Source organism: Eptatretus burgeri, chromosome 7, assembly GCF_056783735.1.
Source record: "Eptatretus burgeri isolate ZD-2024b chromosome 7, Ebu_testis_v1, whole genome shotgun sequence".
Taxonomy (NCBI): Eukaryota; Metazoa; Chordata; class Myxini; order Myxiniformes; family Myxinidae; genus Eptatretus; species Eptatretus burgeri.
In genome coordinates, this window is record NC_140967.1 from 24,345,771 (window position 1) to 24,370,291 (window position 24,521).

The 24,521-nt window shown below is 42.4% G+C and overlaps 1 protein-coding gene across 2 annotated transcripts in view; it reads right to left on the reverse strand.

The window, feature by feature from the left end:
- Positions 1-24,521, reverse strand: part of LOC147022834 (ryanodine receptor 2-like) — a 717,656-nt gene that overhangs the window by 104,298 nt on the left and 588,837 nt on the right. For both annotated transcript variants that reach the window (XM_085887705.1, XM_085887704.1), the window contains exons 82-89: positions 22,289-22,365; positions 22,085-22,158; positions 16,928-17,008; positions 13,076-13,164; positions 9,841-9,969; positions 9,498-9,602; positions 8,134-8,215; positions 6,675-7,960 (exon numbers count right to left, since the gene is read on the reverse strand). In XM_085887705.1, coding sequence (XP_085743831.1) covers positions 6,675-7,960; positions 8,134-8,215; positions 9,498-9,602; positions 9,841-9,969; positions 13,076-13,164; positions 16,928-17,008; positions 22,085-22,158; positions 22,289-22,365 — 1,923 coding nt within the window. The remainder of the gene's footprint in view (positions 1-6,674; positions 7,961-8,133; positions 8,216-9,497; positions 9,603-9,840; positions 9,970-13,075; positions 13,165-16,927; positions 17,009-22,084; positions 22,159-22,288; positions 22,366-24,521) is intronic.

Sequence of the window (24,521 nt, forward strand, 5' to 3'; positions counted from 1 at the left end):
ATTTGGGTGGCGCCACCTACCACACCCACCACGGGCGCAACTTAAGAAGTTGGTTTCTGGGATCTGCCAACCCTACTCTACACCACTAGCACCCTTAAACATCTGCACCTTCCATGTTGAATAAAAGTCACCAAGTTCCTGCTCTATTAAGCCACATGACGAGAATTCCACAAGAAACTTGGTAACTGAACACACCCCAGATTCATTACATGGCAACGAGGATAAACATCTCGACCATGACTTATTTCGGGGATAATCAATGAATTCATCCCTCAGGGCAGATTTTGACACGACACATGGCAAGCTCGAGATGACGAAATGCGGGTTGGTAGGAATCAAAAGCAGGTTTTATTATAATTATTTATTTTCACCAAACATGGTTAAAAACTCTTTATTCACTGTAAGTAACACAAAATAAACCAGAATACTGAGATAGTCATTTATTGATGAGTAATTATAAGGAGGTTCCAAGTGATACAACTTCAAACTCGGTGATTGTGGTGATACAATATTAAATTTGGAATGATCCATGTGAGAATGCCCTTTTGCTTTTATGAGTAGGCGGAGTGGGTAGACAGAGAGTTGGGGTTCGGAGTGAGTCGTGCTACCATGCATGCAACAATGTCTATCCTGAAGCTCTAAAAAGGATTAAAAAAAAAATTAAACACTGTGATAAAATGTGTGAAATCCTCAGAGCCGAGGAAGAAGGCAGAAAGAGAAGAAAGACAGAAAGAAGGACACAGAAGAACGAGGAAGACAGAAGAACAATGAAAAAAGATAAGAACGAAGAAAGGAAGGAGAGGCAAATAGAAGTAGGAAGATGCAAGAAGAAGAAAAGCAGAAGGATGGGAAGATAAATAAGGAAGATAGAAGTCGAAAAAGAAGAAGAAAACAAAAGGAATAACAAAAATCACTTCTGGTTCTGATTTTTGAGGCAACGATTGGTTCTCTCAGGGCGTCTCTGCCAACTTTCTCAAAGATAAGTTTCCGGTTGTTGTTTGTCACGTTTTAAATGTTTATTTTGTTGCCTCCATGTTGACTGTGTGTTCCAATTCGGTTTTGTTTCAAAATCTGTGCTGTTGGGTGAGTTTTCGTCGGTCTTGTCATATCGGGTTTCCCTGAGGACTACCCGACTTCCCGCCAATGTGGCACGATCATTTTTTTTGTATTTTCTCCTTATTACCTCTGCCACCGAAGGCGAAGGAGGTTATGTTTTCACCCCTCTCTGTCTGTCTGTGTTTGTTTGTCTGTTTGGTTGTATGTCTGTGTGCAGGATATCTCAAAAAATTGTTGACGGATATGAATGAAATTTGGGCAGGTTGGGTGTGTGACAAAGACAAACTGATTAGATATTGATGAAGATCCGGATCTGACGACCAGAATTTTTAAAGTGATTCTTCACCATTGAGAGATGTGGCCAAAAACGATATGTAGCACGATGTCTCAAAAAGTTGTGGACGGATTCGGATGAAACTTGGTGAAAAGGTTGGGTATGTGAGAAGGAAGAACTGATTCGATTTTGGTGAAGATCGACATCCGGATCTGGATACGAGAATTATTAATTTTTTAATTGATTCTCCACCATTGAGAGATAGGGCTAAAAACGATTATATAGCATGATATTTCAAAAATGTATTTGGCCAAATATGTTCTCCTGAATCAGGCATTACGTGGCGGAAATATGCACTCTACCAAGTGCCCTTTTACACCTTAGTTACCATCAGTTTTTATTTTCACCACTTTTCCCTCCATCCTCCTTCTATCCTTCCCCACTATACCCTCCATTTCTTGTCTTAAAATATAAAAAAGTACATACAACAAAAAAAAACCTTTTGCCTTCTTACCTTCTACCCCACGTAACCACGTGACGTGACCATACCACTACCCAGTCTCATCTTCCCCTCTCCCCACTCCTCCCTTCTCCCTCCTCCTCCATGACCATGCCTGCTCTCATCTCCCCTCCCTCTCAAAGCTTCCCCTCACCACACCCTCTCTATTCAGCCGCCACCTCCCTCTTCAAAGTAAACTTTACTCTCTTTCCTCCCAAGTTTCCCCCTCGTACTTCTCAAAAGCTCCCCTCACACCTTCTCCCTCAATTCTCCTCCCTCACCCCTCCCCTTAAAATCTCTCCCCTCGCACCTCCTCCCCTTCAAATCTCCCCCTTGCCCCTTCATTTCAAATCTCCCTCCCCAATCCCCCTTCTCAAAGCAGCCTCCCCCTCTTCCTTCGCTCTCAATTGTCATCACACTTCCCCCTCTTCCCACCAACTCAATTTTTGTTCCTCCCCCCACCTGCTCATATCTCCACAATACCTCTACCCAGTCTCATCCTTCCCCTCTCCCCACCCCTCCCCTCTCCCCACCCCTCCCCTCTCCCCACCCCTCCCCTCTCCCTCATCCCCCATGGCCGTGCATGCTCTCATCGTCTCCCCACTCCCTCAAAGCTACCCTTTCACCCCTCCCTCACAAATCAACTGCCTCCTCCCTCTTCAAAGCAAACTTCTCTCTCTTCCCCCTCCAAGCTTCCCCCACACCTTTCTCAAAAGCTTCCCCCACACCTTTCTCAAAAGCTTCCCCACACCTTTCTCTCTCAATTCTTCCCTCTCACTCCTCCCTTTGAAATCTCACCCCTCACTCCCCCTTCTCAAAGCTGGCCCCATTCACATCAACAAAGCTTCCTCCTTCACCCAACCTCTCTCTTCCAGCTCATTCCTTGACCTCCTCCAATCTCCCATTTCCCTTTGCCCCCTCTCTTATTACTCCACACTGCTACTCATCCATTCACTACAAAGACCTTTGTCCTCCTCCCCATCCGACCCTCTCCCCTAGCTCTTCTACAATCTGTCATCAACTGTCAACAACTCTCACTTCCTCCACCTCTCCTCCCTCATACTACCCTTCCACTTCTTGGTTATCTGTACGTTTTACCACCACCAAACAGTGATGACTCCATTTACATCTCGCTCGCCGAAAACATGGACCAACTTCTATCCTCTCATCCGAACTCTCGCTTTCTCATATGCGGTGACTTCAACTGTCACCATGCCTGTTGGCTGAGTGTGGGTACCTCCCTCACCTGCCATGGCACTTCAGCAAAGGACTTCTGCGACTCATTGGGACTGACTCAATCTGTCAACTTCCCGATCTCAGATGTACCTACTCCATCTCTTCTGGATTTGATTTTGACCAATTTCCCACTCCTCCCTTTGAAATTGGAGTTCTTTTGGATTGGAGTTCTTCTACTCCAATCGGTTCATCTGACGACTTGCTCATTAAAGTGGTCATCTCTCAAGCTGTTATTAGAGAACCACCTCAGCACCGACTGGCAGGGTCATCAAGCAGCCATCAAACATCCAGACTAGTCTACCATTTCTACTTTCTCCGACATCAACTCATCCTGGAAATTATTTCAAAGAAACTTGCTCTCTCTCATGCAGATTTATCCCATCTCGTCTTCAGTTGTCATAGCCTTCCTCCGGCCCATGGTACAATGAAGCTTGAGGTGAGGCAATTGTCCTGAAACAACTTGCATTCACCTCATGGAAGGCAAATCCGAGTGAAGGCAATCTAATTTCCTTCCAAAAAGCTCTGAACAAGTGTGTGTCTACCCTTAGGAGAGTCAGAAAGCAACATCTTTCTCATTTCAAGTCTGAACTCTCAAACCTGTCTCCCTCCTCCAAATCCTGGTGGCATCTAGTTAAGTCTGTTTCTGGTGTATGTTTCCCCTCTATCCCCTCCCTTACCTCAAATGGCTGCACAGATGACACTGCACGTGAAAAGGCTGAATGCCGAAACTCTGTGTTTGCTTCTAAATTTTGTGTCCCAAACCCATCGCTTTTTGTACCCACCTTATCCAATCGCAACCAGCTGTCCCTGGACGATGTGTTGTTTTCTCCTGACAAGGTGGAGAGCTTGCTGTCAAACCTCGACTCAGATTCTGCAACTGGTCCAGACGGCATCAGCCCTCGTGTTCTAAAAACCTGCTCTGCTGCTCTTTCTTACCCTCTCTCTGTTCTATTCACTCTCATTTTCTCAAGGTCATCTGCATCTGCTTGGAAATCAGCATACATTACCACCCTACATAAAAAGGTGCAAAAAGTGATCCCTGCAACTGTAGACCAATCAGCCTGCTCTCAATCATCAGCAAGGTCATGGAATCCATCATCGCTTCCAACATCAAATCTTACCTCTTCTCTAATGGTTTGATTTCTGACCATCAATTTGGATTTAGGCCAGATCACTCAATCCTGGAAATGCTACTTCTGCTTTCCCAACAATGGATGGAGGTCCTAAATGCCAAATATGAGTTCAGAGCCATCTCCCTAGATACATCGCGAGTTTTCGATATGGTCTGGCATCCTGCCCTGCTCACCAAACACTCTTCTTATGGTATCTAAGGCACTCTCTGCTCATGGCTCGTGGACTTCCTCTGCTGTCGCAGTCAACGTGTGGCTCTTAATGGAATAGTCTCATCTCCTCTTCCCGTTCAGGCTGGAGTTCCTCAAGGCAGTATTCTGGGCCTGTGCTTTTTCTGGTTGTCAACAATGATCTGTCAGATTCCCTGGCGAATCCCCTTTATCTCTTTGCTGATGACTCTACCCTATGCTGTCCCATCTCTCACCCTCTGGTTGACAGGCAGCAGCCTCTTCACTCTCTGCAGACCTGGATAAAATCACAAGCTGGTCAAACACTTGGAATATGTCATTCAATCCTGACAAATCACTCTCACCATGTCTCTCCAACAAAAGGACCGTCTGGAACCCCCCCCCCCCCTATCTACTTTCTCAACAATCCTCTTGAAGAAGTCCATTCATTAAAGGTTTTGGGTCTCACCATCTGCCATGATCTTTCCTGAGAAAACCACATCTCCAAGCTGGCCTCCAAAGCTAGTCAGCAACTGGGCATCCTCTGTCATGCAAAGTCCTTCCTTGGCACACCTGAGCTCCTGACCATGTACAAAGCTTTCATCCACAGTATGATGGAGTACTGCTCCCCCCCTCTGCGGTGGTGCTCCTGCCTCACACCTAGCTCGACTTCACGCTGTGGAAACCAAGGCTTTTAGGACCATTGGGATCTCCCACGATGAAGCTGAGTCTTTGGATCTCTCAAGCTCTCACGGGAGGCAGGTCAGTGGTCTGGCTGTCTTCTACTGTCTCCTCTTAGGCCTTGCCACCCCCTGCTTTGTCTGTGATCTGACCCCCCGTACTTCCTCAAGGGCATTCAAGGTCCACCAAAAAAAACCCCTTCTGGTGAAACTGCCAAAATGAAGAATCACTGCTCACCTTCACTCTTTCATTCCTCTTTTTTTCCTGCCTCTGGAACCAATTCCCTCACTCTCTTCAATCCCACTCATCCCTTTGGGTCTTCAAAACAGCTGTTCACCACCATCTCTTATCTTCCCCCATCCAAAATCTTCCCTGTTAATCCACCCCAAACCTACCTCCTTCAAATTCCCTGTTTTCCTTCATGAAAGTTCCTGCAGCACCATCTTGTTTTCCCCATGTGCCCCACCCGCATCCCTCTCCCTTCCACAGATCTCCTGTTGTCTTTGTTCCCCACTATTATTATATGCTTCCCTCTCTCGCCCCTCTTGTCTCCTGCCTTGTTATATGTTTCTGTGCTTCAGCTCTTTCATGAGCCTCGACTTGGTATAAAAAAAAAGAGAAGCAGAAACTCCCAAACATCAAAACGCAAGACCAGAAGAGAAACAAACATATCAGCAATGACTGCATTCTGCCCTCCCGTACCTGCAATCTCCCAGTCATTGATTTGTACTTCAGTTGGTTGTCCCTACAATGTGGTTCAGGAAGACACAGTTCAAGCCACACAGGAAACGGCGCTCTGTGTTGAGAGTGGAGGTGATGGTCTTGTTTAACCCTCGACCAGACAAAGATCCCCAGGGGGTTAAATTTCCCTCCTCCCCCTCTATTGGTATTCCCATCAGTGAAGCGACGTGTGGTATTTGCTCGTACTGTATATAATAAATACAAAATAATAACATAATCAAATAGTAAATATAAAAAAGGATAAGAATTAAAATAAGGACCGACTCAAAGGAGAAAACAGGGAGAAAATGGGAAGAGGAATCCACATCAATTCTTGTCGATTTCCATCCATTGTTCAACCGGTAAAGCTGCCCAGTAGGCAAGGCAAGGGTGCATCGTTTAAACTTTTCGTCCAGGGAATTTGTGTGCCGTGTTCCATCTGTTAAGTATCCTCCCAAAGTGGAGGGATATGAGGAAATGATAAGAATCTGACTTACGGTTCGTGAGACCAAATGTCGTTTCAACCATAACCTTGATGATCATTGCCATGATGTAAATGATATATATATTCCGTCTCACCATTGTATCATTGTATCACCAAATGGTCTCACCGTTTGCATATTGCAGTCGTGTGATCTACCTGTCCCTTGAGACGATACTGAACACCGTGCCTGCACATTCCTGGATGAAGACTACTCATTAGTTAAAACAAGAGACCTGAGCCTTTCATGATGTGCAGCTCTACTAGTTTGCGGAGCCATATTTTTTGAAGTTCAAGTGGGTTAACATCAAATTGAAATGATATTTTACAAAACATCAGCAGCCTCAACCAAAGGCGACACTCAATCCAATTCAATCTCTTAAAAGGCAGCATCAGGAAGACAGAAGGTAAGCTAATGTGCTGACTTACCAGGGTCTTGATCTTGGAAGACATAATGTGAGGAACAAGCTCCTCATCTGACTGCATGATGTCTCCAAGGCCTGCATTATTGTCACGTAAAAGCAATTTGAACTGCCCTCGTTCACGCTTTAGATCCAGACCCAGCACTCCTGTTATGAACCCGCTCTCGTCATCAACACTGTCGCTTCGGATATAATCCATGCCCTTAACGAATTTATTCTCATCTCCAGCACTGTGATCCTCACTTATCCTGTCTTTCATGGGATCTGGCATATCAGTCAAAAAGTCTGCCACGTTTGTTTTCTTCGCAACTTCCATGCTGCTTTCACTGGAAAACATGTGGGAAAATCCTCGGCATACAGTAAAGCCCACGCTGAATAACCAGAGAAGTATACTCCAGTGGAAGTGGAAAAAAGCAACTGCCATGCCTTTTAGTGTCATGTTAGACAGCCTTTTCATCTGTTTGATGAGGTTCTTGAATGTAAGAATTCTACCCAGGGCTGTGAAGCCATTCTTGAGGTAACTGATGGACAATTTGATATTTAATAATGAAAAAAAAGGTATTTCTCGTTCTTCATCTCCTTTGTCATCGTCTTCGTCGCTTCGGATAATAACACGCTCTGAAGTTTCCGATCCTGAGATCTTAGCAGCCAGTTGCATTTCAAAAATGGTGTCTTCGCAAAAATTAACAAAGAGTTCCATCTTCTCCTTTTCACTGCCTTCATTCACCACATCAAAAATAAACTGTCGTTTAGACTCTTTCACCTGTGGCTTTTCCCACTGCGTTCGACTGGATTCAGAAATTTCAAAGTAGACACGCTCGATGCGCTTGGCACTGCCCATTATTTCAATGCGGCCCAAAAATGGCTGGAAGTAGTTCAGAATACTTTCAGCAAGCTCCAGGAACGTCTGCAGCCTCGCGTCGTGGGGCATGTGCTCTGACAAGTTGGTAAGCAGCACAGCTACATTGAAGCTGATGTCCTTGGCAGGCTCGTGGAAGCGATTCACAAATTCCTCATAATCTACCATTTCATTTTCATCAGTCTCAGCACAGGATGACAAGAAATCAATTTCATCCTGCGAGTAAGTCTTCTGACTCTCCATGGCTTTCTGAAAGTCACGTTTCGTCACAAGTCCTCTTCCATATGGATCATGCTCCTTGAAAGTATCAGAAGTCGTCAGGTCCTTCAACTTGAGGAACATGTCAAAGAACTTCAAGATCATTTCTACATTGCTTGATGACTCCACCAGCATGTCCACCATCTGTTTGCCGATCGTCCCATTTACAACATTCCCTGGAATATGACAAACAACGCATTTTACGTCAAAAAGACATTGCCAAACTTCACAATATATAGTATATTATATTTGCTCTTTGGAGGAGAAGGATGTGCAAGACCAAAGGACAACAGAAACATTACTATTTTTGGATAAACATTACCCACCAGTCATATTTCAAAAGTCTCACCTTCTAGTAGAGAAAGGAGCATCACAACCATGTCCTTATGGAGATCTAACAGCTCCTTGAGCAGTTCGATCTGACTGACATCCTGGAGGTACACACATCACCCTCAACAGAGAGAAGCCATTACAGTGCAATAACTCAATTACAAAACATTTGATAAATTCAAACAACATGGAGTAGTGCTAAAAAGTATTAATATTTTAGCACAAATTGCCACCTCGAAGCGTCAGAAGAAAATCATTGAAAATTACAAGTGGGCCCGTTGGTCCGATGGATCAAATTTTCATCGTCTTCACAGCCTTGTTGCATACCAACCTGCTGAACTGCTTGAGTATTAGCTTGCCTTTCACCAAGCCCAGATGTGCTTGGGGCTAGCACGGGCGGGGGGGGGGATATATGTTTGCAACTATTTTTGCCATATGATACTACTATTATTGATGTAAATATTATAAGTATTAATTAACATATGCTTTGCAACAATGATATAATTGTTTTTGTTATTAGCTCCACAACCGAAGGTGGAAGGAGGTTATGTTTAAACCCCACTCTGTTCGTTTGTCTATTTGTGTGAAGGATAGCTCAAAAAAAGTTGTGAACGGATTCGGATGAAATTTGGTGGGCAGGTTCGGTGTGTGACAAGGACAAACTGATTAGATTTTGGTGAAGATCCGGATCCGGATCCGACGACTAGCATTTTAAAGTGATTCTTCACCGTTGAGAGATTGGGCTAAACTGATATATATCGCACGATATCTCAAAAAGTTGTGTACGGATTCGGATGAAACTTGGTGGACACGTTGGGTGTGTGAAAAGGAAGAATTGATTCAATTTTGGTGAAGATCCATATCCGAATCCAGATCTGGATACAAGAGTTATTTAATTGTTAAAGTAATTCTTCACCATTGAGAGATCGTGCCAAAAACGATGTATAGCACGATATTTCAAAAATGTATTGGGCCCGATATGTTCTTGTGGATCAGGCATTGCGTTGCGGAGGTATATGCTCTACCGAGTGCCCTTGGAGATCATTTTGTAATTAGAATGCCATGCCGTGTTAGTAGGACATATAAAGCTGTTTTATACACCTTAACTTGGTGTGCATTAAAAACGTGGGAATTCTAACGGATTTTTTTTGCAGATATTTAGCCTAATCAAGTCAAGGTCATGATGATCTTCTTTTGTTGTATTACATTCCACATAAGATTGCTCTCGTAGAACTCCACAAAAAACATGCCCTCCCCCCAACCCCCAATGCACGCACGCACACACACACACACACACACACACACACACACACACACACACACACACACACACACACACACACACACACACACACACACACACACACACACACACACACGTACCTGAGCAAGCTTCATTTGCATATGTGCGAACACGTGTAGAAATCCAACCACTGCATCCCACAAGCGGCTGTGTGCCAGGCTTTGCTGATTCCCTGTGCAGGGGCCCTAGAACATGCATCAGGCTTGTGAAAATTTTGATTTCATTTGGAGAGGGTTAAACTTGGAGAGGTAAAATGCATTCACCTGTGATTCTATTGTAAACATTTTTGTTGGTTTAATACATCAGTGATGAAAAGTTGGCAATGATGACCACAACGGAAAAGCTGCCAAATTTGGAAGCAACGTTACATATCAAAAAAAAAAAATAAAGATGACAAAGAATGCTAACAAACACCTGATTTACCTGGATATATTCTGTCACAGAGTTAAACACTTGCTTTGCAACCTGGATTGCTTTGGAGAAATTCCGTTGTCCCTGTTCATCGACAACATCTTTCCCAGAGTAGTACCAGTAGAAATCACTGATCGACTCCTGGCAGACATGCAAAGCAATCAGTGTAAACACAAGGAAAGCAAGACACGGGAGAAGGCCAATATAACCATCATGCCTGTGCCAATTACCCAGTCCTCGATCACACTCACACAACATAACACCAAAACCACCTACACTGCAAACTCAATCCAACTGTCAAGATGGCTAAGGAGCACAACATTCTCACAAAGCCCACAGATTGCCTGATTCAATTCTAGTCTTCCTTCTATTTCTGCCAATGTGCCTGTACCCCTCTATCCCCATTTCTTATAGGTACCTCTCCAAATCCATTTTAAACCTATATACTGTCCCTTCCGACTTCCAACTTCCATAGAAGATGATTCCATACATGAATGATTCTGTGTGTGCAATACCCCCTGACCTGCAATGGTATTTAATCTATTATTCACGCTGAAGCTATTCTCCCTGGTTCAGTACAACTTCATAGAAAGCTTTCTTGCGTCTACTTTTTCAACGCCCTTCATTATTTTAAACATTTGACCTTGTAAGCACTTCCTTTCGTATTTAAAAAGTCAGGCCTCCCTCAGCTGTTCCTCATAGCTTAGTCTTGTCCTGAAATAAATCTATTCACTCGATGCTGAACCCTTCAAAGGGGACTCCATTTCCTTCCTCAAATATGACGATCAAAATTGATCACAACTAGAGAGTTCATAGAACACCTTACCCCAGGTAGTCTTAGTCAAAGAAACGGGTGGGGTCTGCGAGCGGCAAATTCGATTGGTCGTGATGACGTAAAATGCCTTAATATTTTGTCCAAGTCCTGCTAAACAGAAGGGTTTTGCAAGTGCCAAGAAGGAAATTTGTGTTCTCCAGTGTTCAAATATATAATTCAGTTGAAATAAAATAAAGATTTTAAAGACTGTAGGAAAAAAGATCTCGGAAGTTTACGGCCATTGATGCAGCTTCTTTTACATCGCCTTCTTTAACACGCTACATTAGTTCTTCATGCCTGTTGTTTGTGTCCTTTATGACATCCTTAAAAATAGTAAGTTTCCTGTTTGGAATGATTTTCAGGTCGACAGAGTAAAAACTTTTTTTGTTATCTCACTCATCTCTGCTCATGTGCGATCAGGTCAAATTAAGAGCCAAAGTACTGCAAAACCACAGGTTCATTTTTCGATTCGTGTTCAAAATATAACATTCAATTTAAATCTAATTGTTCCTTATTCATAAACTGACGTTTTTAGACAAACAGACATAAGTGAACTAACTGCTTCACCCTGCTTTCTCACTTTGCGTGTGTGGGGTAATAATCGAGATCAAACCTCATTAAACTCTTGGATAACATAAACACCACCTCCTCCAAGCTAAAAATCATGCCCCAGCAAGTACAACCTAAAATCCTATAAAAGTGTTTATCAATTAAGGGTTGACAAAGGCATGCTCACCACCATGGGAATCAAAGCGCAGCTGACATTTCTGGCATTAGCCTTTAGTTGCAGCAAACTTGCTTTAAAAGTTCCAAATTCCTTCCACATTCAGTCAAACATCAGACCTGCCCATCCAGTTTGTGAAAGACTCGGGCCAAAAATGTTCTCGGTCGACACCACAAGAATGGGGGATAATTGGGGCCAGATAATAAGTCATAGTAGTTGTAATAGTTATAACAATAATAACATTAGAGGTCTCCAGCTCTCCAATACCTCTCTCAAGCACTTCTTAACAAAGAAAAACAGCTGCAGCTCCCCAGAATTGTTACAGACGGGAGGGAGCACGCATGTAACAAAGGTGTTATCCTCAAAGGTGTTAACAAGATCACACAATCTACCTGCAAGTCCTCTGCCATACATTCTGACTCCAGAAAGATATTGAAGATATTGGTTAGAATATCTCACTTCATGTATATCTTGCACTACCTCATTCTTGGATAATCCATACCTCACTCCATGTATCCAAGAATGAGGTAGTGCAGGATATACATGAAGTGAGATATTCCAACCAATATCTTCAATATCTTTCTGGAGTCAGAATGGATGGTAGAGGAATTTGTGGCCCTTTATGGAGCTTTGGTTTTCCCTGAGCTTTCTAAACTTTCCAAATCATGTTCCAAGCTTTCCGATTCAGCTAAATATAGGGAACCAGTAAACTCAACCTTGGAGCTGCATTAAATCTTCTTGCAATCCTACGATCATTAAATCTTGCAATCCTACGATCCTGAGTTCAAATCCCACTCTGCTGGTTGAATTAATACCAGGTGGGGTTGACTCTGTCATCCTTCTGAGATTGGCAAAATGAGTGCCAGCTTGCTGGTATCCTGTGATGGAGTGTTTACCCATCCAGGATTGTGCCCAATAGCCAAGGAGACTGCTTAGGTAGCATCAATGCTCTGCACAGAGTATGGTCCCAATGGATGGATGGGTATAGAATATTATAAATCCTTTTTTCCTGTCATTTTGCTTTTTGCCTGCATGTCATCACTAAATTTCCTGCTGTATGTGCTTTATCCCTTTGAAATCCTTCTGTTCTACTCCAGCCTAAACAAAATCCCTTATTTCCAATTCAATTCACACTGAAACATTCCTGAATTGCTCCTATTTCAGCTTTCCTATCTTTCTGAAAGCAATCCTTTTGCCCCTGAAACGCTTTCCATTGAATCCTAAATGTGAAACTTCGATGTAAGTACCATTGTCCTAACCACAGGTTAGGCTCCCTTGCTCTGCTCGTGAATGCTGTGGGTTAAGCAAACTGTAGAGGGTAATGTTACCATGAGTTACAGATGTTTTCCTGAGTATGATGAACACTCAATGTTACTCTCACTTATTTTAACCACCACACAATGTTACATGGAATTCTCCCTCATCTCACTTCCACAAAATGTTATACAATTAAGCCAATATGTTGGACTTGGTTATACTTTGACAATGAAATTGACAATGGTATTTTTATATATATATATATATATATATATATATATATATATATATATATATATATATATATATATATATATATATATTGTTTTGTTTTTTGTCCAGCCTGGGATTAACTGGTGAAACAAAAAGGAGAGATGGCAATCAGAGGACAAATATGGTGACAGAGTAAAAAAAAGAAAGTGGAAATGTGCATGAAACCAAGAGTTAAATACCTGCAGTCGTAGAAGGTAATCAACGGTAGAGATAATTATGTTGACTGTTGTGTTGTTTCCAATTTGAGTTCGGAGAAAATTTTGGAAATCTGAAAGAGTTAAACATTGAATTCCTCACATAACATTGTCAGTCTACAATGCCAAATGCTCTCAGTCACAGCAAGTGTCAGCTTATTGTTGTGCAAAACCGAGGTAGATTATCCAAATACATTCCTTCCCTCCATTGGTTCAAAGCTGCGGCTCATCACCATCTCATTTCATCTTCCATTTGATATCTTTCTTCGTCGTAATCTTCTTCGTATCTTCTTCGTCTACACTCTTCAGTTAAATTTTGTTTGTATGTACATCCAATGTGCACTCCCACTATCCTCCCTCATATGGTGAAACATTATCATCAGCTATTCTATAGCTGTAAAGGCAAATTTGTGTACTATTTGATATGTACACAATAGCAAAAACATTCTTGTATTCAGTGACAGATGAATATCGAGAGAGTGAAGACACGCTCGAGTCTGAGGTTATTATATGTTAAGTAAAACATAAATGCATTATCACCCATTGATGACACTGTAAATTAAGGCAAAGCGAGCAAATTGAAAATTAATGAGTCAACAATGCTGAATTACATGACAGCTCAACTGTGATATGAATAGATCAATCAATTCAAGATTGAACCAATCATTTGCATTAATAACAAGAAAAAGAGCAATCAGAGATTGTTGACCCTTGCCAGGACTTGTTTTGTGTGGTGTTTGTGTAGTTTTGTATCGTGTAATTTGTGTTAAATCATTCGGACTGCCAGAACATGTGTCTGAAAAGACTGAAATTTAAAACATAAATTCCCCATTGCGACTGGATCATAATTGTGAAGTTTCACGTCGATTGATGAAACGGTTCAAAAGAAATATATTTTAAAAAAGATTTTTGCTTAATCCAATATGGCTGCCAGACCATATGACCTATCAATTACTCGTGAACATCAAGGTATCCCCATGGATTGGGGAACATGTGTGTGAATATTGCCCTCAATCTGTCCAACTGTTCTGGAGAAGATCTTCAAAGATTTTAGGGTAAATCCAAAATGGCAGTCAAACCATGTGATCTATGATGCCATATGTGTGAATGTTTTATTTCCTCAAGGATAGACGGATATACATGCAAGGTTTTGCCTCGATCTGTTCAGCCATTTCAGAGAAGATTTTTGAAGTTTTTCTTATTAAAAAAAACAAAACATGGCTGCTAAACCACATGACCGATGACATCAATTTTTTTTTCTGTGGACCAATTTATCCCTTGATGACCCTCAAAAATGTTCATGCTGATCGGATGTAGCGTTCTACGTATGCAATTATGATGTCATAACAAAGACACCTATGACCTCATAAAAAATTACACTTATTTCCCATTAGGAGTACTTGCCATGTGCTACGTTTCAATTTTTTCCTTAGTGCGGTTTTGGAGATGCAGAGGTCCAAATTTTTTCCCTTTTTTCCTACATGGCTCCCACACCACATGACCTATGACATCATAATTATCATTAAAACATTCTACATGAGTAGTCGCTCCGATGATGAAAATTTTGTCTCAATCCGACAAGTAGTTGCAGAGAAAAACACTCAAGTTCTGTGCGGACAAACAAACAAACAGATAAACAAACAAATAAGAAAGATGTCATGCATAGCACTATACTTGTGAAATCCTTAAAACAAATTTGACCTGAAAAATAATTGTTGGTTGAATTCAATATTTTTATTTTTATTGTTTTTAATATACCCTGTCGAGGCTCGTTTGAGAGCCCACACACAAAACGTACAACAAGGGGAGCAGGAGACAAGAGGAGCAGGAGAGGGAAGGACAAAACAGTGGAGAACAGAGACATTAGAAGATCTGTGGAAGAGAGAGGGATGGGGCGAGGTACACGGGGTAAACACGATGGACACTACAGAGACTTTCAGGAAGGAAAGCAGGGAATTTGAAGGTGAGTTTGGGGTGGATTAGCGGGGTTAGAAAAGGTCATGGTTTTGTAAGGGTGAAGATTGAGATGGTGGTGAACAACTGTTTTGAAGACCTGGAGGGAAGAGTGGGTTTGAAGAGAGTGTGGGAGTTTGTTCCAAAGGCAGGAAATAGAGGAATTGAAGAGTGAAGGTGAGCAGGCTGTGGATGAAAGCTTGGCATGTGGTCAGGAGCTCAGGTGTGCCAAGGAAGGACCTTGCACGACTGAGGATGCCCAGTCGGCGACTGGCTTTGAAGGCCAGCTTGGAAATGTTGCTTTCCCAGGAAAGATCATGGCAGATAGTGAGATCCAGTGGCATGAATGAAAGGGCTTCTTCCAGAGGATTGTTGAGAAAATAGATGGGGGTTCCAGACGGTCCTTTTGGAGAGAATTAGTGAGTGTGAGATTTGTCAGGATTAAAAGACGTGTTCCACGTGTTGGACCAGTTTGTGATTTTATCCAGATCTGCAGTGAGCGAAGAAGCTCCTGCATGCCATCTGAGGGATGACAGATGGTATGGCAGAGGGTGGAGTCATCAAAAAAATCAACAGCCTTTTTACAGCCATTTTTCTCTGCTGAGCAGGGGTTAGCTTTTTGCAGGCTCCATGCAATCATGGTTTCCTTCTTGGGGCAATGTTTTATGGCCGGATACCCTTCCTGACACCAACCCTGGTCGCCAGTGGAGTCATCAGCAAAGAGATAAATAGGATTTTCCAGAGAGTCAGAGAGATCATTCATGAAAACCAGAAAAAGAACAGGGCCCAGAACGCTGCCTTGAGGAACTCCAGCCTGGACAGGAAGAGGGGATGAGAGAACTCCATAAAGGGCCACACGTTGGCTGCAACACAAGAGGGAGAGGAAGCCTGGGAGCCATGAGTGGAGATGTCCATGGATATCATAGGAAGCGAGCTTGTCGAGCAGGGTAGGGTGCCAGACCGTATCAAAAGCACGCGATATGTCTCGGGAGATGGCTTTGATTTCATGTCTGGCAATGAGGATTTCCATCCATTGTTGGGAGAGCAGAAGCAGAAAATCCAGGGTAGAGTGACCTGGTCTGAATAGATGCAATGATTCAGTGACCAAATATGCAAGTGCTCTTCAAATTTCAAGTCAATCAGATGAAAATTGAGGATTTTAGAAACTTGGCCTAGGTTGACCTTTTCGTCCATGTTGACCTCAATATAATTGGCTGGTTGAATTCAGTGACCTGAAATATAAATCCTTTTCAAATTTTAAGTCAAACGGATGAAAATTGAGGATTTTAGAAATCTCACCCAAGTTGTTGACTTTTGGCCTATGTTGATCTTTCGACCTTTTGACCTAAAAAAACAACAGGCTTCTTGCTTATGATGAACTCTACTCAGTGGTGAAGTTTCGTGAAGATCGGTTTAAAATTGTGACCTGTAGGCGATTGACCAACAGATAAACAGACAGACAGACAGAATAACGAACAAGACCGGCCAATATACTTGAGAAATCTTCGATTTTTGCAAGTAACAAACAAACAAAGACAAACAAAATGACCAAAATGCAACATCCTCTCCTCTGTCGAGGTTATTAAGGATAATAACAAACGCTTTGGCCTTTTTAAATGACTCGAGCATTCATTTACATTTGGCAATCCATGGAGCCAGAATTAAATTGCATTTTCAAGTACAGTCTATGGGAATGTTGATCGGAGACCATTGACCTGACATTTAGGTCAGACGCTTTGGAAACCTGATGAGACATGTGATCCAACCGTTTAACCGACGGACAATTCAGGGGCTGAAAGTTAATGATTGTTACACGAGATTGGAGCCAATCGATTTACGGTGCAAGGAAAATGGGAATTTACACTCTAAAGTTAGTTTACGCACCAGTATTGTGACCTTCACAAAGCAACTGAAGGAATCGGAAGAGGTCGCATGTGAACTCGTCGTTTTGCATCACTTTGTCTCCTGTTAGGATACAAAACATGAATATGATCAGGCTCGCTATCATCAAGCAATAAATTTCCCTTTAAAAAAGGAAGTGAATTATCTGGACATAGAAAAATCACACAATCTATACTGAACAAAAATATAAACGCACCAAGCGATTGTTACTATTTTACCTCGAACTCATTAATACTAAATCTTCACAACAATTTGGTTATAGAATCCATGACAATTGAGCATTAAATTTCAAAGAGTTCCTTGAGAATTCTGGCGACAGCCTTTGCGCTACAACAGCCGACACAACCGAGGTGTCACTGTCAGAGTTCACACAGTCAGTAGCGGGTGTTGGCCTCCCTCAAGCGGTTACGCACCGTCTGGGCTGAAATGCGCCTGTTATGCAGCCCGACAGTCTCATCGGCAGTCCTCGTGGCCGGTCGGAGTCGATCCCGGAGATGTTGCAGCCTCATGTGACGATCCTGACCGGCGGTGGTCACACCTGGTCGCCGGGCATGTGGGCGGTTCACGGTGCTTCCAGTCTTTCTGAGGCGCGTTCTCAGGCGGCTAATGGTGGAGTGGTGGACATTGAAGTGTGCTGCAACGGCCCGTACTGACGTCCCAGCATTCAGCATGCCAATGGCGCGCTCCCTCAAGATTTGTGACATCTGTGGCATGTTGACATTTGGCACCAGTCCACATTTTGGGGAGGCCTTTTATAGGGCAAGCTATAGGGAGTGTTTGTGTCCTGGTCACGCTCACTGACCATCACTCTGTCAAGCCCCATGGTGCTCATGGGAAGGATTACTCAACGTGTGAGTCCACACACTCAGAGTGGTCAATTTCAATGGGAACATCTGTCTTGAGCAAAACAAAGGAACCATTGCTCAAACATATCATCGGTTTGACCATTTTCCCATAATGGCAATCTTGACTTAGATATTTAGGTTGGTGCGTTTATATTTTTGTTCAGTATACAATAGTTATCATTCCATTTTCACATCACAAACAAACACATTAATATTGCTAAACAGCATACATGAAACATATAAATACAATTCTACTTTAAAGCTTTTATGAAGAACCCCCTTTGGTTGGTCGTGTTAGAAACGTGCAGTTCATGTGCCAGGAGACACATGCTAACTGTAATTCATAGAGCAAAGGCTATAATGGGGTTCAAGCTTGTGGTTCCACAAGAGCTGAGGGTTAACAATATAAATCTCAGAAGAAACATCCTTTCTCTCTCTCTGTTTTTCCCCATGTAATATTAATGTATTTCATTGTATCTATCTCCCCTCTCCCCCTTTTTCTCCTCTATGTTTCCTTTACTTTTCTCTGTTCTCTCCTGCTCTTGTTTTTCTTCTCCTCGTCTTATGTCCTCTCTCCTTTTCATCATTCTATTTATTATAACAAGCAAGGATGTGCAGAACATCTGCGCAATGTAAAATCTGACCTCATGTTCTCAACTCCCCCTCCCACCCCCCTCACAAATCCCAAGTCATCAATCCTCTCCCCTCTCCACCACAACTACTGAACCTCCCCTCCCACCCAATAGTGCTCAACCCCTGCCCCACATTACCCTAGAGGTGTCAACCACCCCCTCCAAACTCTGTCCCATCCTTGATGTCCCTCCCACCCCCTCCCCTCCACTCTAAACCCCAACTCTCTGTGCTTCCCTCCTCACACTCAAAAAAGCAAAAGGGCATTCTTCCAATGATTATTACATACTGTGCATTTTTAATATCATGTCACCACAATCACCGAGTTTGATGTTGTCTGACTTGGAACCTCTTCATAATTACTTGTCAATAAACAACTATCTCAGTATTGTGGTGTATTTTGTGACAAGAACAATCTCTATTGTCAGGTCAGGCCAGATCAGATCTGTGACTTGCTACAGGTACCATGTAAACCTGTACTTACCAGTTTCATGGTCGGGTTGTGTGTGACTAAACAGACTCCTCCACCAGGTTTCCTGGTGAGGAGGGTGTATGGATATAGACACCCAGCAGGGTTAAAAACAAAACCTGTCAAAGGGCGGAGGACTTGCTCATGAGCCAACGGCCATCCATATCTGGTGCCCAACTGTCTCTGCAGATGTCCTCCTGCAGTTGGGTTACCTTTTTCTGGGAGTTTTGTGGCAGGATTTGCATTACAATCACCATAAAATGCTTCATTCCACAACATGCACAAAAACAGAAATCAAATTAAGAAGAACCCATTTCATGGGAGTAACTGCTGTGCAGCTTCCTTTCACAGTGAAGTTCACCAGATGACGGAACTGGGACAAAGCCTTCGGGACCCCCATTCTTTGATGATGGAAGTCAAAAATAGAAGAAAATACTGCATAAGAAATGATGGTCATTCTTTACGACCACTGCATATCTCATCAGAAAAACTATTAAGAGTATAAGAGCGATTGTGTTTGCCATACTGTACAGCGGTGACACACAAAAGGGGTGTAATGGTCTGGAACGTTCTGGATACCAAGCCTGGGGGAACCACACCCTTGTGACAAGGTTGGAACTTCCAATTAGCTGGACTGGCAGGATTAACTCCATCCGGATATTTTGTTCTAAACAACCAATGTGTAGTGAACTTGGAAGACGCCACATGAGAGGAGAGTTGCGAATGTTTGAGCCGAATCAAGAGTGGGCTACATTTGGACAAGAGATGAGGTCGCACAAATAAAGCCAGGTCAATTCGTTGGCCTTACCGGGATGATGACATGGTGACTCTGGGCCTTCATGTGGTGCTTCCACCATATCATAGGTCTTAAAAGACAGTGAATTGGTGTCGCATGTGCGAACTTAAATAAAGTGAAAACTTTGCTGTGTTTCACTGGAACCATGACCGATGCCTCACCTATCCCTTATACTAGCTCAGCTTACTCGAGCTAGGTTAAAACCTCACAGATTTCCAGGTTGATTAGGATGAGAAGGTTAACAACATAATGGAGGTGCTCACATCATTCTTTGTGTCTTAATTTCCTTAATGATAATGGCCTTATTGATCTTTGCATCGACTCACAAGTAAAGTCAAGTTCTCTTGATGATGACTTAGTATAATGGAGTGAAGGATTTATCATCAGTGAAGGTATACCTGTCTAACTATACAATTCATGCTCAGTGTAAAAGCAAACTTTAACTTGTTATGACTTTGAATGAATAACATAAATGTTTTTCTGTAATTATTTTTGTCAGAAAATAAATAAGTAAAATCAAAAGGCTGGCTTCGTTATTTCTTCTGGCCAAAGTTTAAAATTATCTGAAGCAAATTAATGACACACCTGCAAAGACGATATCACTCAGCTAATCATTTTGATTTGATCACAACGAGGATTTACTGACCCGCAGATCTACGGTGCATCACTTCTTCACGAATGTCAATTGGACTTCTGAGACCCCATGGGACTCCACCTCGTGACAGTATTTATGAAATATTTATTTAATCTTGGGTTTGTATGGGAGGGTTTCAAACAACCTATTTGTACGTTTGATTTTTGAAACTATGTTTTCCCTTGGCACATCACTGTGAAGCTAGGCGATGTAATTGAAAAAGTTTAAAACCAATAGCAGGGGTAGAAAACTCGTTAGAAAACTAGTTACACAATGTTATATTAATGAGTGAGATGATGGTGTGTCATAATGGATATACTCGAGTTGGTTTAGCTGGCATGCTGAAGCCCAAAGTGTCAAAATCGGTTAATTCTGGGAACACAAACTTGTGAAATATAAGGTTTATGTATTGGATAAAAATGTTATATTAAAGTTTGAATCTGATGCAAATAATATAGGAGACAGTAATGGGCAGAAAGATGGAAAAACGAATACAATATAACTGGATTTATGTTCACATTAATCAATGACAACACCTCATACCTCCAATAAGCAAGTATGGCAAGCACATGTACGAGTAAGTGAGATTTCAAATTGAGAAAAATTGTTGTCTAGTCCAGCTTAGGCCCAACAACGAAATTCATTGCATCTTCGAACAGAGAATGTTTACTGGAGCCAGCGCCCACACTAGATAAAGCACCGTCATGATTTATACTCCTAGATTTCCCCAAGCAAATCAAATAAGGGAAACACTTTCCTTGCAGTAAAAACTTGTGTTGTCAATCGAAGCCGTTTTGGAGATTAGTTTGAGTGTTTGTGTAATTCATTGTTGACTTCGATATTACATATCAGAAATAAGATGAGCCAGTCCATCGTTGTCATGGATATATGGAAGGAAGTAATATGTTTCAGCGAATGGAAAAGAGGAAAGGAAACAACGACAACTGAATGACCATACGTATGCACAGAACATGAATGTGTAACGTTGATGGCAACAAGCAACAACAGAGAGGAAGAAGGAAGACTAAGTGGATACGTGCAGGGCAATGTGGTTGGGTTTGACAGCAGGATCGATGGAAGAAAATGATCAGTTATGTATTGAAAGGGCCAGAGTCTTGGCAAACCTATTGGCATTAATGAAAATGCCAAGAAGTTTAATTATTGTTAAAATGCAATTCAGAGGTGAAGGCTAGAATGTTATCAAAAACAAGCTTCCGGTACCAAAACCTTTGCTAATAGTAGCCATAAAAGATGAAATGATATTCTCCTGTTCTACTGAACAATTGCCGTTTAATGATGAGAATGTAATATTGTTTAGCAGAATGTTGAGATGACAATTACATATTGAATCAGCTAATGATAAAAACAATTTTAACAAGATGTATAAAAGTTAATGTTTTCCATATGCAGGTTTCAGAAGGTGGAACGGAGCCCTCCCAGGTCACAAAGTATCCACCATCGTGTGTGTGTGTGTGTGTGTGTGTGTGTGTGTGTGTGTGTGTGTGTGTGTGTGTGTGTGTGTGTGTGTGTGTGTGTGTGTGTGTGTGTGTGTGTGTGTGTGTGTGTGTGTGTGTGTACCATGTATGCTGCAGTAATGTGATAATTAGCTTGTGTGCCGCACCACATACAAATTCCCTTTCCCACATACGCCAACCGGTATCCCTTGGCACAATGGTACGACAAACAATTGGGAGGATTTAAAGAAATTAATAAAGCAATCAGGCCAAGCCAAGTGCATCCTTCAGGAAAGGAAAAATGGGCTCACGTGATCCTTCTTCCGTGATCATCCCCAAGCCCTCGGCCTTGTTTTGTCGCTCAAATGCGTTGAGATCGAGCACACTAAGAGAAAGGGCACACATTGGCCCAATGGTGTCACAGCTGAGAGTTCAAGAGTGTTCAACCACTTGTGAATAAAATGAACATCCACTGCAAGGAAACGGTTCACGTTTCAGTTGAGTGTTCGACTCACCTACAAGACTGCATCAAGCCGGAAACACTCTGGAAAAACCCAACATCCTTTTTTTCCTTCAGGTAATGCAGCATTTTCTGAAACAATTAAACGTTTCACGAAGAACCTCAGAGGAAAACCTGTGAATGAAGTACTTCATACAGCCGAGTCCACAAATAATAAAATGGTGGAGACATCAATGCACGTAAGGCTGTTTTGTCATGAACATAATGCTTTCATCCTACTGCATTAAAATAAGGCAATTATCTATGTGTATGTACGTCTGATCATTATATAATTAATAATACACCCCGATATATATATATATATATATATATATATATATATATATATATATATATATATATATATATATATATATATATATATATATATATATATATATATATATATATATGGCGTATAAAAACGGCTGGGCCAATCTCCACCAAATTTTTCAGACATGCTCGGGGTATCCAGGGTCGTATCAAGGGCACAAAGTAATCCCCCCTCGCCCCACCCCCTATATCTAACGGCAAGAATGGGGAGACCACTTGCGAATTTAAACTGTACATGGAGAATAGTAAAAGTGGTTTAATCACTGAGCCCTGCTTAAAGAGAGTGTTACTGAGGGTGGGTAAACTACACTAATTCTGAAAACAAATCCCCTCGCTCTCTGAGGGTGCAGGTATTACTTGTGTTGTGAAATATTCCAATCCATGAAGACACTGCCATGTCTGTCTGCACCTCCTAACAATGAAAATGAGTGACAAAACAATGTCCCTCAAAATTATAACTCCAAATAACATAATTTAACTAAATATGGCTTCACCACAACCATAAATCACAAACAAATGAATTTATATTCCTAAAATGATCTGCATGACTTGTGAGCTGCATTCAAAGAACTTCAACAAAGCTTTGAAGATCCATTCGATTTTCTCGTGATATGTTGGACTTCATTCCAGGGCATTTCGTTCTTTTAAAGTTTCATCAACCATTTCATTGGAGTGCTTGCTTGAGTGCTTAAGCCACTTGGCAAGTGCTCTTCAAGCTTCAATCTCTACAAGCTTCTATAGCGATACCGCTGCTTGGTTCTCCATGGGGATGTCTCCGGAGATAGGAAGGCAAAATAAATTAGATGACTACAATGAGTAAAAAATGTTTTTAGTTGTAACAAATCAATGAATCGCCACATCATGGCAGGATAGCCAAGAGGTATGCACGCTTGCTCGCTTTCAGCTGGCTAGCCTAGGTGCAAATCCCAACCCAGCTATAAACTGTCATCCTGGTGTTTCACAGACAGGGTGATTCATCAATTTGTGTGCTGCCTCTTGGATGGACATTAAACTGGGCATCTCATCTGCCGGAATCTCACCCTCTCCTTCCCCTCCTTTCTCACTCTCCCCCCTCCCCTCTCCCCTCTCTCACCCTTCTCCTTCCTTCCTCCACCCTTCTCTCTCTCTCTCTCTCTCTCTCTCTCTCTCTCTCTCTCTCTCTCTCTCTCTCTCTCTCTCTCTCTCTCTCTCTCTCTCTCTCTCTCTCTCTCTCTCTCTCTCTCTCTCTCTCTCTCTCTCTCTCTCTCTCTCTCTCTCTCTCTCTCTCTCTCTCTCTCTCTCTCTCTCTCTCTCTCTCTCTCTCTCTCTCTCTCTCTCTCTCCCACCCCTCTCCCTCTCTGACACCAACCCATCTTCTCCTTCTCCCTCCTACCCCTCCCCCTTCCCCTCTGTTGAAGTGACTGTTGAGGACTAATGGTTTAGTTTTGAATTAAAAATGGCTTCCTCAGAGTGTAGAATGTACGAATCTGGTCATTGCATGTATGAGCAAGCATACATGCAGGAAGGTTTTTATCAAGTAGATAACGTAGGTTTTAAATGTTCCCGCCCAGTTTTATGTAGAATCCAGTGGTTAAAAAGAAAATTTTGCCGTTTGGGCATGTTTTGTCGCATTTACATTCCCCTCACACTGCCATTCCCTCCCCTCAGGTTGCCTTCCCTTCCCCTCACATCACCTTCCATTCCCCTCCCCTCATGCCACTTTCCATTCCCATCACACTGCCTTCCTCTCCCCTCACGATGACTTCCCTTCCCCTCCCCTCATAACACCTTCCCTTCCTTCACTCTGCCTTCGCTTCCCTTCCCCTCACAATGCCTTCTCTTCCCTTCCCTTCACAATGCCTTCCCTTCCCCTCATGCTGCCTTCCCTTTCCCTCCCCTCATGCTGCCTTCCCTTCCCCTCCCCTCATGCCACCTTC